The sequence below is a fragment of the Gadus macrocephalus genome, chromosome 15 (assembly GCF_031168955.1).
Source record: "Gadus macrocephalus chromosome 15, ASM3116895v1".
Taxonomy (NCBI): Eukaryota; Metazoa; Chordata; class Actinopteri; order Gadiformes; family Gadidae; genus Gadus; species Gadus macrocephalus.
The window spans coordinates 17,309,064-17,323,851 of record NC_082396.1 but is presented as its reverse complement, the minus strand read 5'-3'; the positions used below and the strand labels follow the sequence as shown (position 1 = coordinate 17,323,851).

The 14,788-nt window shown below is 43.3% G+C and overlaps 1 protein-coding gene across 2 annotated transcripts; it reads right to left on the bottom strand.

Annotated features, from left to right (window-relative positions):
- Positions 1-410: 410 nt before the first annotated feature.
- LOC132473375 (zinc finger MYM-type protein 1-like) lies at positions 411-3,170 on the bottom strand. Of its 2 annotated transcripts, XM_060073472.1 has the most exons (3): positions 1,579-3,170; positions 1,387-1,486; positions 411-1,007 (listed from the first exon to the last, which is right to left on the bottom strand). In XM_060073472.1, exons 1-3 carry the CDS (start codon positions 3,087-3,089, stop codon positions 480-482), a joined length of 2,139 nt encoding a protein of 712 aa, XP_059929455.1. In that variant the 5' UTR covers positions 3,090-3,170; the 3' UTR covers positions 411-479. The 2 variants fall into 2 exon arrangements, with proteins under 2 accessions (XP_059929455.1, XP_059929457.1); XM_060073474.1 differs by having other exon boundaries at positions 1,387-3,170.
- Positions 3,171-14,788: the final 11,618 nt, after the last annotated feature.

Here is a 14,788-nt window from a genome sequence, read left to right as displayed (position 1 = left end):
GGGAAATAAATCCTTCTCGTGTTTTTCACCGGCAATCAAGTCTCCGTCTCCATTTCATTGCGATCTCCTACAATATGATATTATTTAGATATAGAGCTCCAGGACTCCCACCAGAGCACCCGGAGTGTTCTAGAATATTTACAGAACATGGCCAAAGGCTGTGTGCGCCTCGCCATTGCGATACATCCACTGTAAACAGGGCGCATGGCATCGTGGCAGCAAGCTGCTCTGGGCCACACCCCACCCTCCTCCTTGTCCCGCCTCTCTCCTCGTCATTTGCATTAAAGCTACAGACACCGAAACGGCACGTTTGGGGAAAGCACAATGTGCGACTGGCTCGTAGTGGCTGTAATTCTGCACCACGGCTGAATGTCGGGAACGTCTTCAAATAGTATGCTAGGGGCCCACTCAGTGGCGGCTGGTGCTAAAAAAATCTGGGGGGGCGCACTGGCGGGCGGGGATTACAACACAACAATAAACTACTTGAACATAAATTTTGCTCTCCTCTCCTTCAGGCCAGCAAATTTTTCAATGACTTTCTGATTGAAATCTGTCATTTCACAAACAAGTCTCTTTTCCATGGAGAGCATGGCCAGTGCATTCAGCCTCTCCTGGGTCATGGTGTTTCTGAGGAAGGTTTTCACTCTTTTCAAGGTTGAGAAGCACCTCTCTGCTTCAGCTGTGGTCATGGGTGTGGTGATGAGGATCTTTAAGAGAGTGACAGTTTCTGAAAAGACATCTTCAAGATTGTTTTCCATGAACAGCTGGAACAGGTCCACTGCACCACAACAGGCTCTGAACTCTACTTTGCTGTAGATGAGACTGAGCTCTGTCTTCAGTTTGCTTCCATTCAGCATTTTGTAGGCCTTCAGCGTGCTTTGTAGTGTCTCTTCAGGAAATGCCCCCTGATGGTCCTCAAACCTGTCCCCCTGCAGCAAGGTTGCACAGACAAGATGGTCGGTGAAGGAGAAGCGCTCCCTGGTGTGTCCCAGAATGGTGTTGCAGATCTACAGAGAGAAGAATACAAAAATATAGAGAAAAAATAGATGTCTCTTTAACAATTTTTTTTTTTTTGCATTTGCTCCTCAGACAGTACACTGTTGGCTATATTTTGTGTACATATAGTTATGGCTCCCCTGGACCTATTTATTGCATATTTCAGCTTTTTTTATTGCTATTACTTATGTATTGGTGATAGTACTACTTTAAACAAATAGTTTAATTGTGATTAGGTGATAGGCTACATCTCTGCAACATGAGGCTACATCTCTGCAACATGACAATGACATATTTTAAATTGTATTTCAAAACACATTTCTCCTCTAACAAACATTACAACCTCAAATGAAACATGGACTATGACAGATTTCTACAACATAAACTCACCTCTTCTGCAACATTTTGACGATCCTCTGAACTGAGTACCCGACGCCTCTTTGCTGTCAGAGAACCACTGCTTTGCTCACCCATGGAATGGCGAGAATTTCTGTGTGAGAAGTCATAATAATAATCAAAAAGGGGAAAAGAGATAATGTTGAAAAATGTGATGATCATATTACTGATAGGAATACTTATTACCTGATGATTTGTATGTCCTGTTCAAACTGCTGGATGCTCCCTTTGATGTGGACTGCATCTATGTTCTTCTTCTGGAGCTTGGCATAGAGGAGGTCCACATGTGGCATGATGTGGTGAAAAAGTTCCAGAAAGAACTTAAAATCCTGATGTTCCAGCAGCATGGCCATGCCTCCTGCCTCTCTCATGGTTTTGGGGTCAAAGTCACCCGAGTCGCGTATGTTCTCAAAACACTGAATGAGATCCTGTCTGTGCTCAAACACAGTGTTGACAGCTCGGCTGTGAAAGTTCCATCTGACATTGCTGGATGTTGGCAGTCTATGGGCCACCATTTTAGCAAGAACAGCTGTACGCTTGGGTGATCTGGAAAAAAAGCTGGCAAATCCACCCAGGTCAGAAAAAAAAATTCGCACCTTGGAAATGTGAGAGGTGGCCTGTTGCATGATCAGGTTGAGTTGGTGTGCATAGCAGTGGATATAGTGGGCATTTGGGTACTCATCTTTGATTTTCCTCTGAACACCTGCATTGGCACCCCTCATCACACTGGCTCCATCATATGCCTGGCAGATTAGCTTGCTTTTCTGATCCTCAGGAATGATGGCAGCAAGACGCTCTTTTAATGCAGTAGCAATGGACTCAGAAGTAGATGACTGCAGAGGAATGAACTCAAAAAATCTTTCCTGCACACTGTGTTTGTCATCAATGTAGCGTAGTACAAGCACAAGTTGGGTCTGTGTTGAAATATCTGTTGTCTCATCTGCCTGGATTGATACAAAAACACTCTTTTGAGCTTCTTTAATTATTTGCTCCCTTGCAACAGACAACATACAATCCAGGAGCTCATTTTGGACAGTTTTTGAAGTACCCTTAAAAACAGTGGCAGTCTCAAGGTGCTCTTTCAAAGCTCCATCCAGAGAGGCAACAAAATCCACCAGCCCACGAAATATCCCGGGGTTGACAGAGCTCTCACTCTCATCATGGCCACGTAAAGCCAATTCAAAGGCCCCACAAAATTTCACACAGTCTATTATCCTGGACAGTATGTGACGATTTTTTGTCACCTCTTCATTGTGCCTTCTAATGCCAACTCTGTAGCCCTCATCTAATTGTTCAGCAATGCTAACTCGGCCAAAAAACTGTAGCTTCATGCTGTTGTCAAGGTGGCTACGGCTACTTTCATGCCGTTTGCATTTTTCAGAGAGATGTTTCAGGTCTCTGACCCCAGTTGTTGTCCACAGAGCTTCAGTGCCACTGCCAACACTTTGAAAAAGCAAGCATGGAAAGCAATAGAGAGCATTGCTAACTCCACATCCAGCTAGCCAACTGTGTTTGGTGTAACACAAACGAGAGAAGCCTCTAGTGTAACTCCTTCCCCTGTCACTTGCCTGCTGCTGGATTTGTATATCAGGCTGCTCCGGTCCAAGCTCCTTTATTCTTTTTTTTTCCTCCACCGAACGCCTCGAGAAAGGATTACTGCGTAACGAAACAACCGAATTTTCGTTTGCTGTCGCCATGTCTCCTCTTGTCTTCTCGTTGTTGTTTTTTTCTGTCTGCTCCGTGTGCGCGTGGGCGTGTCTGTCGCTCTTTGAGTGACAGGCACGACAGGTATCATGAATCAATCAGACTGGATGAAAAATGAGCCCAAGCACGCTGATTGGCCAGGGGCGCAGAGAGCTGCGCCCGGAGAAGAATCTTGAAGTGACCAATTAGAGACCAGCATGAAGTCACATGGAAGCCAAAAGTTTAAGAGGCCACATACACACTCATTTGGCCGGCGCCCCTCGCTATTGAAATGCATGAAAACAACCCAGAATAAACCCAATATTGAATGGAAAGGCATACAAATTTAAAAGTAAAACCCATTGTATGAGTGAACACTGAACAGACGTGGTAATTACTTTTTATTATGTAATTTATGTTTACTGTGTCTACTTTTTTCCCGAAATTTTGATGGGGGCGGCGCCCTAGCGCCCCCTATTGACCGGCCGCCACTGGGCCCACTAATATATATATTAAAGCATCCACAAAGTACCATGCCATGGGACCTTTAAAGAGACAGCGTCCTTATAACACAGAACGAAAACATGCCAATAACACAGTATGGTGAATCATGAGTCCACCAAATGACACTTGTAATATTACTCTTCTCCTTGAGCCTCCCGAAATGTCTTTACACTTTGTTGCTCAAACTTAATATTACCCTCCTCCTTGAGCCTCCAAAAATGTCTTGCGATATTGACATCCCCCCCCCCCCCTCCCTGCGGACTGTTTGTTGTTTTGTTTTTCTTATGTTTTGTGTGTATGCTATGTGTGACTGTAGGCTACTGCTGCCTGTCTTGGCCAGGACACTTGATGTTTAATCTGACTGATGATTATTATTTTCAACTAACCAGTTGTCATGCATTTTTAAATGTCAATGCACTTTTCCTCCCTGAATAACAGTAAAAGCTGTTTAATAATTGATTTGCATGCATAGTAAACTACACTTTCCTTTGAACAATTACCCCTGTTACCCATAAATTGACTCATTTTATAATGCAATCATAATGCTCACACACCAGCTGCTTTCAGACACACGTGTAAGTCCTGATATTCTCCTGATTGGCCGTATGTGTGAACAACACGGTTACACAACATTGGAAAATCTCCTGAATAATACTACCCCTGAGGTATTATTTTCTCTGTAGGAAATGTAAATAACCTTATATGTGATGAGAAGCAGAAAGTCTGTAGCCTATTTCTCACACCACTTCAGTGGTGATGAAGCTTCTGACCACTTCAGTGTTGATGACGCTTCTGCATTTCATTGAGTGGCCCCCTAAATGATAATCAGCCCGTTGCCTTTTGTTTGCTGAATGGTTAAAAATATTTAAATGTTGCCACTGCTTTTAAGAGTAATTTGTGGTGAACGCTAAAAGACAGGGCTTATCATAACCCTAAAAGTACACATCATACAATAAATTACAATAAATGAGTTCACAGCTGCCAGTCTATAGAAAATGTTTTTCATATTATTATTACTGTTTAAGTCAACACAGTCTCACTCCGAGAACGTCAAATACCGACTGTTGGCAAAGGCCCTTTAGCGTCGGTGACTGACGTGAAATGGCGCATTTCCACTGCAGGGTGCGGAACGGATCGGATCGCAAAGGTGCGGGTCGGATCGCGTTTCCACCGCCAAAAGTGGGCGTGACCCGGACTTTGCCGTACCCGTTCCGACCCCATTCTAGGGACTCCTCCGTTGTGGTACCCAAAACGAGACCAGACGCCTGAAAGGGTACCCTGGAATTCTAGCTACACCCCCCCTCCGTTGATTGGTCGACAGAATCGTCACTTCCGGGTGACGCGGGGATAAAAACAAACAAACAGTAGCCTCGAGGTATTATTCTTTACAATTAACATGTCGCGTAAAAAGCTTGCTTGGGCGAACAAGGAGGTGGAGACGTTCGTCTGCATTCTTGCGGAGGAAGACGTTGTTTACGATGTTTACGTTGCTGCCGCGGCGATTGACATCCGGCCTACCACCAAGGGTACTGTCGGCAGTGGAAACGCGACCTCGGAACTGAGCTGGGCTATACTGCCCCCTCCCTACCGCCCCTTTGCGATCCGATCCGTTCCGCACCCTGCAGTGGAAACGCGGCAAAAGGTACCCTTTTTAGTCGGTCGGTGACGGTAAAGGTACCCTTCGGCGTCTTCTACATACGGAATGGGGGGTGCCTCACTACGTCTCTAATAGACGCTGTGAGCATCTTTCCTATTGGATAGTTTTTAGGATATTCTTCTGTGAAAATGGCGGACATACTTTTTATCCTGGGTGGAAAATATGATATTTTAGCATAGTTAAACCATTAAAAGTGTTTATGTAAAAAAAATTAGCGAGAAATGTGCATTTTACTTTCATAATCGTCGTTCGGCGAATGTGAAGGATGTTTGGTTTGATAGCAGGGGCGGATCTAGAAAAATATTCATGGGGTGGCAAGAGGGGGACAGGAGATTTTGAGGGGTGGCACCCTCTGGCAGAAGTATATACAGTATGCCGATTTAATTAAAGCCATATCAATCAATATTTACTTGGAAAGCCCCCACATTTAGATATTTTGACTCAATAACATTATATTTAATTTATTGTGGGATGAGTAAAGCCTTACATTTAAACAAAAGGTTTCAGACAAAATGTAATAAATTATTACTGAATAATTACAAAATCAACCTGCCTTACAACAAACACCTGCACTATTACACCAGCAGGGGCATCGGGCTAAAAATATATGCAAAGAGAGCTGCAATATGTACTTTAGTTAACAATAAGTTGGCATTGGTCCATGAGATATTCCTGTCAGATGTCAATCATCAGTCCAACTTGAGTGCAAATATCACTTTATTCACCGATTCCAATAATTTACATACAATGCCACCCTCAAAGTGCGGTGACATAGAATAACTCCCAAAGTAGAGTGTATTACCTGCATGCTTGGAAGAGCCAAATGGGGATTCAGGGGAAGTGCTATCAAAGATTTCCCTCTCTATCTATTTTTATATCTTTAATTTCTAAGTATTTAAGACCTTTTGGGTTTACCTTATTATTTTTTTTGCTCTTGATGTGAAGCTTGTTTTATTATTAATTATTGGTGACTTATATTGGTTTATAAAAGTTCAGACAGGTGTGCAACCAAGTAGATTAGAGATGGCCATTTGTAAATAATTTACAGAAGATGACTTGCATTTTGTTGTTCAAGTACCTGTTACTTGGTTCAATGACAATAAAGTTTAATATAATCAAATCGAATGACTGTTGATACAAAAGGAGGCACATGAAGTTAACGGTCAGGAAAACCAGCTGAGTGTAGAAGGGTTTGTTTTTGTTAGCGCGTCTTTAGCGTGGATTGCAATTCTTATTGCAGCCTGCAGGGTTATGCGAGAAACATACGGAGGGACGCGGTCGTTGAGCTCCGCCGCCCCACATTGCATGACACGTTAAACTCAACTAGAATCGCCACCATCAATTTGATATCAACAGAACAAAAATAGTCGGAAAGCCTACAGAGACTATAGATAGTTAATGTGACAATCACATTATTAAAAATAAACTTGGAGCAATGATTTACTGAGGAACAATTTTTTTGGGAGAATGCTTTTGCAGGGAGTTCGCCGCCCCACCTGCCCATACGGCACGCGCCTGCTATGCAGCTATAAGGCATTCCAATCTTAACTTAAGTCTTTAACTATGATGTTTCTGTAATACACAGCCCTGCTCTTTTCTAATTATTATAATTTCTTTATATAGACGGTTGATCAGTATTACCTCAAGAATGTAGTCTCTCTGCCGCCGCGCCGCACCGCGCCGCACCGCACCGCGCCGCACCGCGCCGCACCGCGCCGCACCGCGCCGCTTGCTTTGTTCGTTTGGAGGACTCTCGCGCCTTCCTTGTATTCAAAATCATTGCCGGCGGGAGTCTCGGGGAGGGGGGGGGGGGGCAGGCGGGATGGGGCAATATTTCCTGGTTGCATTCACTTGCAGTCAGACTTTTGAAACTCGCTTTTGTAAATGTCTTGTAAAAAAAAAAAAAAAAAGGAATTTTGCGCTGCCAACTGGGGTGGCAGCTGGGGTGGCAAGGCTATTTTTAGGGTGGCAGTTGCCACCCCATGCCACCCCAGTAGATCCGCCCCTGTTTGATAGATATGACGAAGAATATTTCATCGGGCGATAATGGCCGGCGTACAGGCATCCCGGGCTCACGAAAATAGGTGACACTGTCACGTTATTTAATCTATTGAAACGTGATCAGGTACACGTATTTTCTAAATGTTCGTGTCAAAAAGCACAATTTTCAAACTCATGCATATCAATTGGAAGTATTTGTCGTGATTTAAGCACGACTTCCATCTAAGGTTCTGTCCGGGAGCTTTCTCCCTATTGTCCCTTAAGGAGCTCCGTACAGAACATTTATTGTTAAAAATTGTCTGTGATAACTAAGAATATGACAGCTTTTCCAGTCTCACCAATATGCGCACAGATCGCACGGTTTGACACTTTCAAAATGCGTGCAGTACATACGCCAAATGACCATTTCGTGTGCATACGACACACACACACACACACACACACACACACACACACACACACACACACACACACACACACACACACACACACACACACACACACACACACACACACACACACACACACTGCATTTCGCTGGCAAATAAATAAATACTAAGGCAGAATAAAGAATAAATTAATTCATTATCATTCAACTTCAACATGCGTTATTACAGTATAGAGTGGCGAAGTCACGCCCCTTCCGGTAGGGCTCATGGGACCTATGAGATCGAAAAATATGAATGGGTGTCAATGGAGAGAAAATAATTATTTTCTGGTCCCAGTCTTTATATGCCCTGGATTACACATATGTTGTTTGTGGATTTAAAGGATAATTTTTCATGCAAAGAAAACTAAAAATGTTCGTGAAGAAGTTTGATAATTTTAGGTTTTATGTGAGGCCGCTTTGTGAACTACAGCTCTTCGCTGCTCTCGACGCATATGATATACGTCACCACACCCGCCCTTGGAACTCGGCACAGAGATGGCGATCTCTCTGCCCCACTTCACCGCTTTTTCCAAGGGGAGGATAAAAGCATCGAAAGAGGTGAAAACCATTATAAGTCGGGGCACGTGCAGAGTTTCAGTTATGCCGATGGGAAGATTGTCGGTCTTCTCCACGCCAGTCGCAGGGAGCGTGACGTCATATACGAGCCGTGTAGTCTTTCTCGTTGTGTTTTCTCTGCAGCCTTTATCTGAACAATTGCACAATAAACGGTCGAACTCTTTGCATGAAAAATTATCCTTTAAATCCACAAATAACATATGTGTAATCCAGGGCATATAAAGACCGGGACCAGAAAATAATTATTTTCTCTCCATTGACACCCATTCATATTTTTCGATCTAATAGGTCCCATGAGCCCTACCGGAAGGGGCGTGACTTCGCCACTCTATAGTGGTGGAGGGATAACGTGTGTTGGCCAACCCGGAAGTGAGCGTCGCCCTGGGTTCCCTTGACAAAAAGCCAACGGGTTTTTCCATTTGATTTTGGATTATTGCAGAAAAATTAGCATCTTTGAAGCACCTCCTCAAAAACTGAAAATAAAAAAAAATAACTGTGCTCCAAAGAAAGAAATGTGAACCAATGCATTCCGAATGGGAGTGTTTCTCAGATTTTTCCATGCTACACAGAACGAAATGTAAACCCATGCAAATAAAGACTTCATGGTCATATTCATTTAAATATCATTAATCTCCTGAGGGTGGTATTCTATTTTTTTCAACGGGGCTGAATCCAGTCACTTGACCGTCATGGTTGCTATGGTGGTTGCTATCCACCAGCCCCTGCTCTAAAAACCACGCGGCAAATGAGCTGCCGTAAATTGTGTTGTTTTTGTCGTAAACTAGTGTCCGATGGTTAAAAAATAGACGGATATTCCAAGGTATCCTTAAAAGGCAGCTTGGATGTTTTTATTTTCTGCAGTTTAGACTTCTTCTATAACCTATTTTTGAAAGCAAAACACCAAGCTCATTGATTTAACGAGGCAGGGATATTTGAAACAATTTATTAAATAAATATTTATGAGAGGTCATTCCTTCTCCTGAGTTTTCTTCCTATTTATGTCTAGTGTACAACCCTACTGTCCACAAGCATCACCCCCCCCCCCCTCCCCATATGGATTTGGAGACGCGTCTTGTTGCCACGTCCCAGTGGTGGAGGTATCATATATATGAAAGAGGGCATTCAATTATACTACAATGATCAATTAGGAGGCCGAAGCCCTAAAGGAAGTGATGCAATAGGTGACTGGGTCGACGACATTTAAGTAAGCTTTACTTTGAGGTCTCTTATATATCAAAGGGGGTCTCAAAGGACGCATACGCTTCAACCTGTGGCTCCAGCCCTACAGGAAATGACTCAGCAAATGCTCCATCTCGTTGCACCTGCACCCAGCGGCTCGCTTGCAAGATTTTGGCCTGAAGTTATTCCCAGACCTACACCGTAGCCATCCAACCTGCATATCTGAGAATCAGGCCTCTCTTTAATAATGACAAAATGTATGAGAGAAATACACATTAACTTTTGACTCATAAGCGGCGTGGTGCCGGCTCCTTTTGACCTTTTGACCCCAGACTTCTGGGGGAATAGCTGAATCAATTCATTAGTCAATCAAAAGCATGTAAATATCTTCCCGGTGGCGTAAGAGGGAGAACAAGGTGTCCTTCAACATCTACGCTTCCAGGCGATTGCAACGGTGCCACACATGAGCACAGTGGCGATTCTAGAAAATTTTACATGGGGTGGCAGAAGGGTGGCAAGTTAAATTCAAGGGTGGCAAATCACACACACAAAGTCAAGTCAAGTCAAGACACATGCCTGGTGTCTATATGTATTTATTTATACCAATCGCTAATGAAAACAGTTAACATATTTACTAGGGCTGTAACGATACACAAATTCACGATTCGGTTTGTATCACGATTTTTGACCCACGGTTCGATACATCCCACGATTCTTTTAAATTTAAAAAGCATTTTATTTAAACAACACTTAAATACCAATTATCTTAATGCAACATTTGATAACAAATAATTTGGAACACTGAACAGATTTGAACCGAAAGAATACTATTAAAGTATAGCTAAATTATTAAAGAAATAACCAAAGATTGCAGTTGGAGGATGCTTTTTGCTGGTAGGCATAATAGGGCCCCTTTAACCGTTTGGTTGGTTTATTCAAATATCCTTAGCGCTTCTTATTAGGCTATGTAGCTTAAATAATGACATAATCAGGCCGTATAGAATGCAACATGTTTAATAGCCTAACTCTCAATAGATGAGGAAAAACGTGAACGTCGCAATAACGAGGCATAGTGTTACGAGTAGCATATGTGTGTGCGGGAGAATGGCAGTGTGCGTATGCGTGTGTGAGTGACGTCAGCGAGTGAGTGGACGAGCGAGGAGAGCGAGCGGTAGCGCGTGTGTCTAGTGAAGAAGCGAACGAGTCCGGTAGAATAAAGTACCCATCCTGTCAATAATCGGTGGCCGCTTCATTCCGACCTATAAGCAGACAAACTGCCAGTCAAATCACACAAAACAATAGAGACAGGATCACACAGGCATTTTTTTTCGCGCTTGGCCCACTCTGGATAAATGTTGTTCATATCGCATATGAGGACTTCGACGGCTGTGGAGAAATGCAATCCTCCGTAGCCACGGAGAGCTGTGATCACAGAGAGGGTATCTCGTCACATATTTACGGCATCGATAGGAGGGGGCGCTGTCAGCAGACTATTATTAAGACAAATATTAGCAAATTTCAATCAGACAATTTGGCCGGAGTTCTGGGGAATCCCTGCCTGATTGGTTGACTTGGGCTGTCACCTCGATGCTTAGATATATCTTTTTTCATTACTGCAAGCGTACAGTTGGCTTGTCTCCAGTTCTTTGGCTTTCAAACCGTTTCTGCCTTCATTTGAATGAAGCGGCAGATGCGCACGGTGAGAAGAGAGCAAATAGGATTCATGGACTCAACCATTTTACAGGGGAGGGGGGACATAAAGATTTTAGTTACCAATGAGATCAACAGCTTCAGTAGCAAAAAATATAATACCATTCAATAAATGTATATTGGAGACACTTCTAACAACCTGGGTGGCAAGTGGGGTGGCAAGCATTTTTTGGGGGGTGGCAGCTGCCACCCCTTGCCACCCCGGTAGTTTCGCCACTGCATGAGCATATTCGAACATGTTTAATGGTAGTAATTAGCTGTCGAAATTGGAGGCCTTGATCAATAATGAGCAGCTATTGATTTGCTTCCCGATAGAAATTTGTGACAAATGACATGTTATTTAGCCTCTACACGTTGAGTTGAGTCCAATGACACCAAGCATGACACTCTAGAAAATGGTAACATGTATTTTACATGGTACACCTAGGTCTAGGACATGATCTCGGTGTAGCAAGTGGGCGAGCTTGATCTCATTGGACTCAGCTTAACGTGTAGATGCTAAATAACATGTAATTTGTCAAAAATCTCCATCGGGAAGCAAATCTATAGCTGGTCATTATTGATAAAGGCCTCCAAAATCGACAGCTAATTACTACCCCGAAACATATTCAAATATGATCATGTGTGGCACTGTTGCAATCGCCTCGAAACGTAGATGTCAAAGGACACCTTGTTTGCCCCGTTACGTAACCGGGAAGATATTTTCATACTTCTAATGAATTGATTCATATTTTAAGGTTCTCGGAGTGAGACTTTAAGCGGCTGCAGCAGAAGTGTTGAGACGAAAGATGATATCAAGACATTTATAGAATATTCCCATTCACATTATGATTCTTCGTCATAACATCCGACCAAACATCCTTTACAGTCACCAAGCGAGGATTATGAAAGTCCAGGCCCCCCCTTCCGGCACTCGGGGTCCGATTGGGCCAAGTTTAGGGCAGGAAGGGCCCCCCATTCCGGCCCTCGGGGTCCGACCGGGCCAAGTTTCGGTGCGGGGGTCCCAGTTAGGCCTTAGAATAAGGTACTCAAATTTCAGGGCGGTAGGACCTTCCAATCTCAAAAACTGTTTTTCCACCACATTCTGAACCATTAGGTCTTGCAGGTAACACTTCTGAGGGGCTTTGTCCAAATGACGGTCCATTTGGGAAAACTTTTTTTCTCTAAGGGCTAGAACTCCAAATCTCGGATATGTCGTTCTCGGGAAATGTGTGTAAACATTTTAGCATCCCTAGCTATCTCGAAAAGGCCGGAAAAGGGGCGTGACCTCCCACAGTACAGTAAATGTACATAAGACAGAGGTTAGTTTCTAGTCCCCATTTTTTGTGGGATGGAGGTGTACATTTGTGGCTTAAGGTGTGTAGTCACAGCTGGCCTGTGGCCACGTTTTTGAAGTCTGGGGTCAAAAGGTCAAAAGGAGCCGGCACCACGCCGCTTATGAGATAACAAAAAGTGAATGTGTATTTCTCTAATAGCTTTTTGTCATTATTAAAGAGAAGCCTGATTCTAAGATATGCGTGTTGGATGGCTAGGGTGTAGGTCTGGGAAGAACTTCAGGCCAAAATCTTGCAAGCGAGCCGCTGGGTGCAGGTGCAACGAGATGGAGCACTTGCTGAGTCATTTCCTGTAGGGCTGGAGCCACAGGTTGAAGCGTATGTGTCCTTTGAGACCCCCTTTGATCTATAAGAGACCTCAAAGTAAAGCTTACTTAAATGTCGTCGACCCAGTCACCTATTGCATCACTTCCTTTAGGGCTTCGGCATCCTAATTGATCATTGCAGTATAATTGAATGCCCTCTTTCATATATATGATACCTCCACCACTGGGACGTGGCAACAATTCTCCAAATCCATATGGGGAGGGGGGGGGGGGGGGGGGGTGATGCTTGTGGACAGTAGGGTTGTACACTAGACATAAATAGGAAGAAAACTCAGGAGAAGGAATGACCTCTCATAAATATTTATTTAATAAATTGTTTCAAATAACCCTGCCTCGTTAAATCAATGAGCTTGGTGTTTTGCTTTCAAAAATAGGTTATAGAAGAAGTCTAAACTGCAGAAAATAAAAACATCCAAGCTGCCTTTTAAGGATACCTTGGAATATCCGTCTATTTTTTAACCATCGGACCCTAGTTTACGACAAAAACAACACAATTTACGGCAGCTCACTTGCCGCGTGGTTTTTAGAGCCATGTAAGGATGAGAGGGGCTGGTGGATAGCAACCACCATAGCAACCATGACGGTCAAGTGACTGGATTCAGCCCCGTTGAAAAAAATAGAATACCACCCTCAGGAGATTAATGATATTTAAATGATTATGACCATGAAGTCTTTATTTGCATGGGTTTACATTTCGTTTTGTGTAGCATGGAAAAATCGGAGAAACACTCCCATTCGGAATGCATTGGTTTACATTTCTTTCTTTGGAGCACAGTTATTTTTATTTATTTTCAGTTTTTGAGGAGGTGCTTCAAGGTGCTTCTGCAATAATCCAAAATCAAATGGAAAAACCCGTTGGCTATTTGTCAAGGGAACCCAGGGCGACGCTCACTTCCGGGTTGGCCAACATACGTAATCCCTCCACCACTATACTGTGATAACGCATGTTGAAGTTGAATGATAATGAATTAATTTATTCTTTATTCTGCCTTTGTATTTATTTATTTGGCAGCGAAATGCAGTGTGTGTGTGTGTGTGTGTGTGTGTGTGTGTATCGTATGCACACGAAATGGTCATTTGGCGTATGTACTGCACGCATTTTGAAAGTGTCAAACCGTGCGATCTGTGCGCATATTGGTGAGACTGGAAAAGCTGTCATATTCTTACTGTCCGTCCACACCAGAAGCGAATTGAGCGACCAAATCGCCGGAAGTCATTCACTTTCTATGGGCAAGAGCGACCAAAGCGACCAAAGCGACCAACGCTACCAGCGGCCAAAGTTGAGCGACCAGAGCGTCAAAAAGAAGTTGAAAACTTTTTAACTTTATGCAAATGACTATTATTCGCTTCAGCGACCAAACACTGACAGCCAATCGGAATGTAGACGCTCTTCGCTTGCGTGGATCCCAGGGAACATCGGCAGGCACTTTGGTTCCTACCTACCTTTATTCACTCACTGAACAAAATGTCGGCTGAAGTATTAATCGCGGCTGTAACTGGGCACCCGGTGTTGTACGAACCCACCCTTTTTCAGTTCAGAGATCGAAACGCCATAGTGGTTTGGATATCAAGTGATGATAAGCGGGAGTATTTATAGGCTACATCTAGAATGTTCGTATTTAAGCGGGAATCATTATAATTTGCTCTACATGCCACCAATCTAACCAACCAATCGCGTGTAGCATGCTTTAAACAAAACCGTCACATAAACAAACTAATCGACAAGACGAGGGATAAATGACAAGGGATATATCTCTTGTCTTTTATCCCTCTATTCCCCACTATTCACGGAGCCTGAGGTGAATAATTTTTAATTAAATAGTCTAGATAGATAGTCAAGTCTTTATTAATACCAAACGACACAAATCGTCGGGAATCCATTTAGGTGGTTCGTCCCACACAGGACAGTAGCCTACAAGACCACACAGAACAAGTCTGACTGGACATACACACAATACATCACATTAAAACTAGACACGCGTTGATAGATAGATAG

Bases quoted from the DNA above. Each gene is read 5' to 3' on its own strand.
- LOC132473375 (XM_060073472.1), bottom strand. From the start codon at position 3,089: ATGGCGACAGCAAACGAAAATTCGGTTGTTTCGTTACGCAGTAATCCT. The intron at 1,487-1,578 runs GTAATAAGTATT...CTTCTCACACAG, and splicing joins CAGGACATACAAATCATCAG to AAATTCTCGCCATTCCATGG. The intron at 1,008-1,386 runs GTGAGTTTATGT...TTCTCTCTGTAG, and splicing joins GTCAAAATGTTGCAGAAGAG to ATCTGCAACACCATTCTGGG.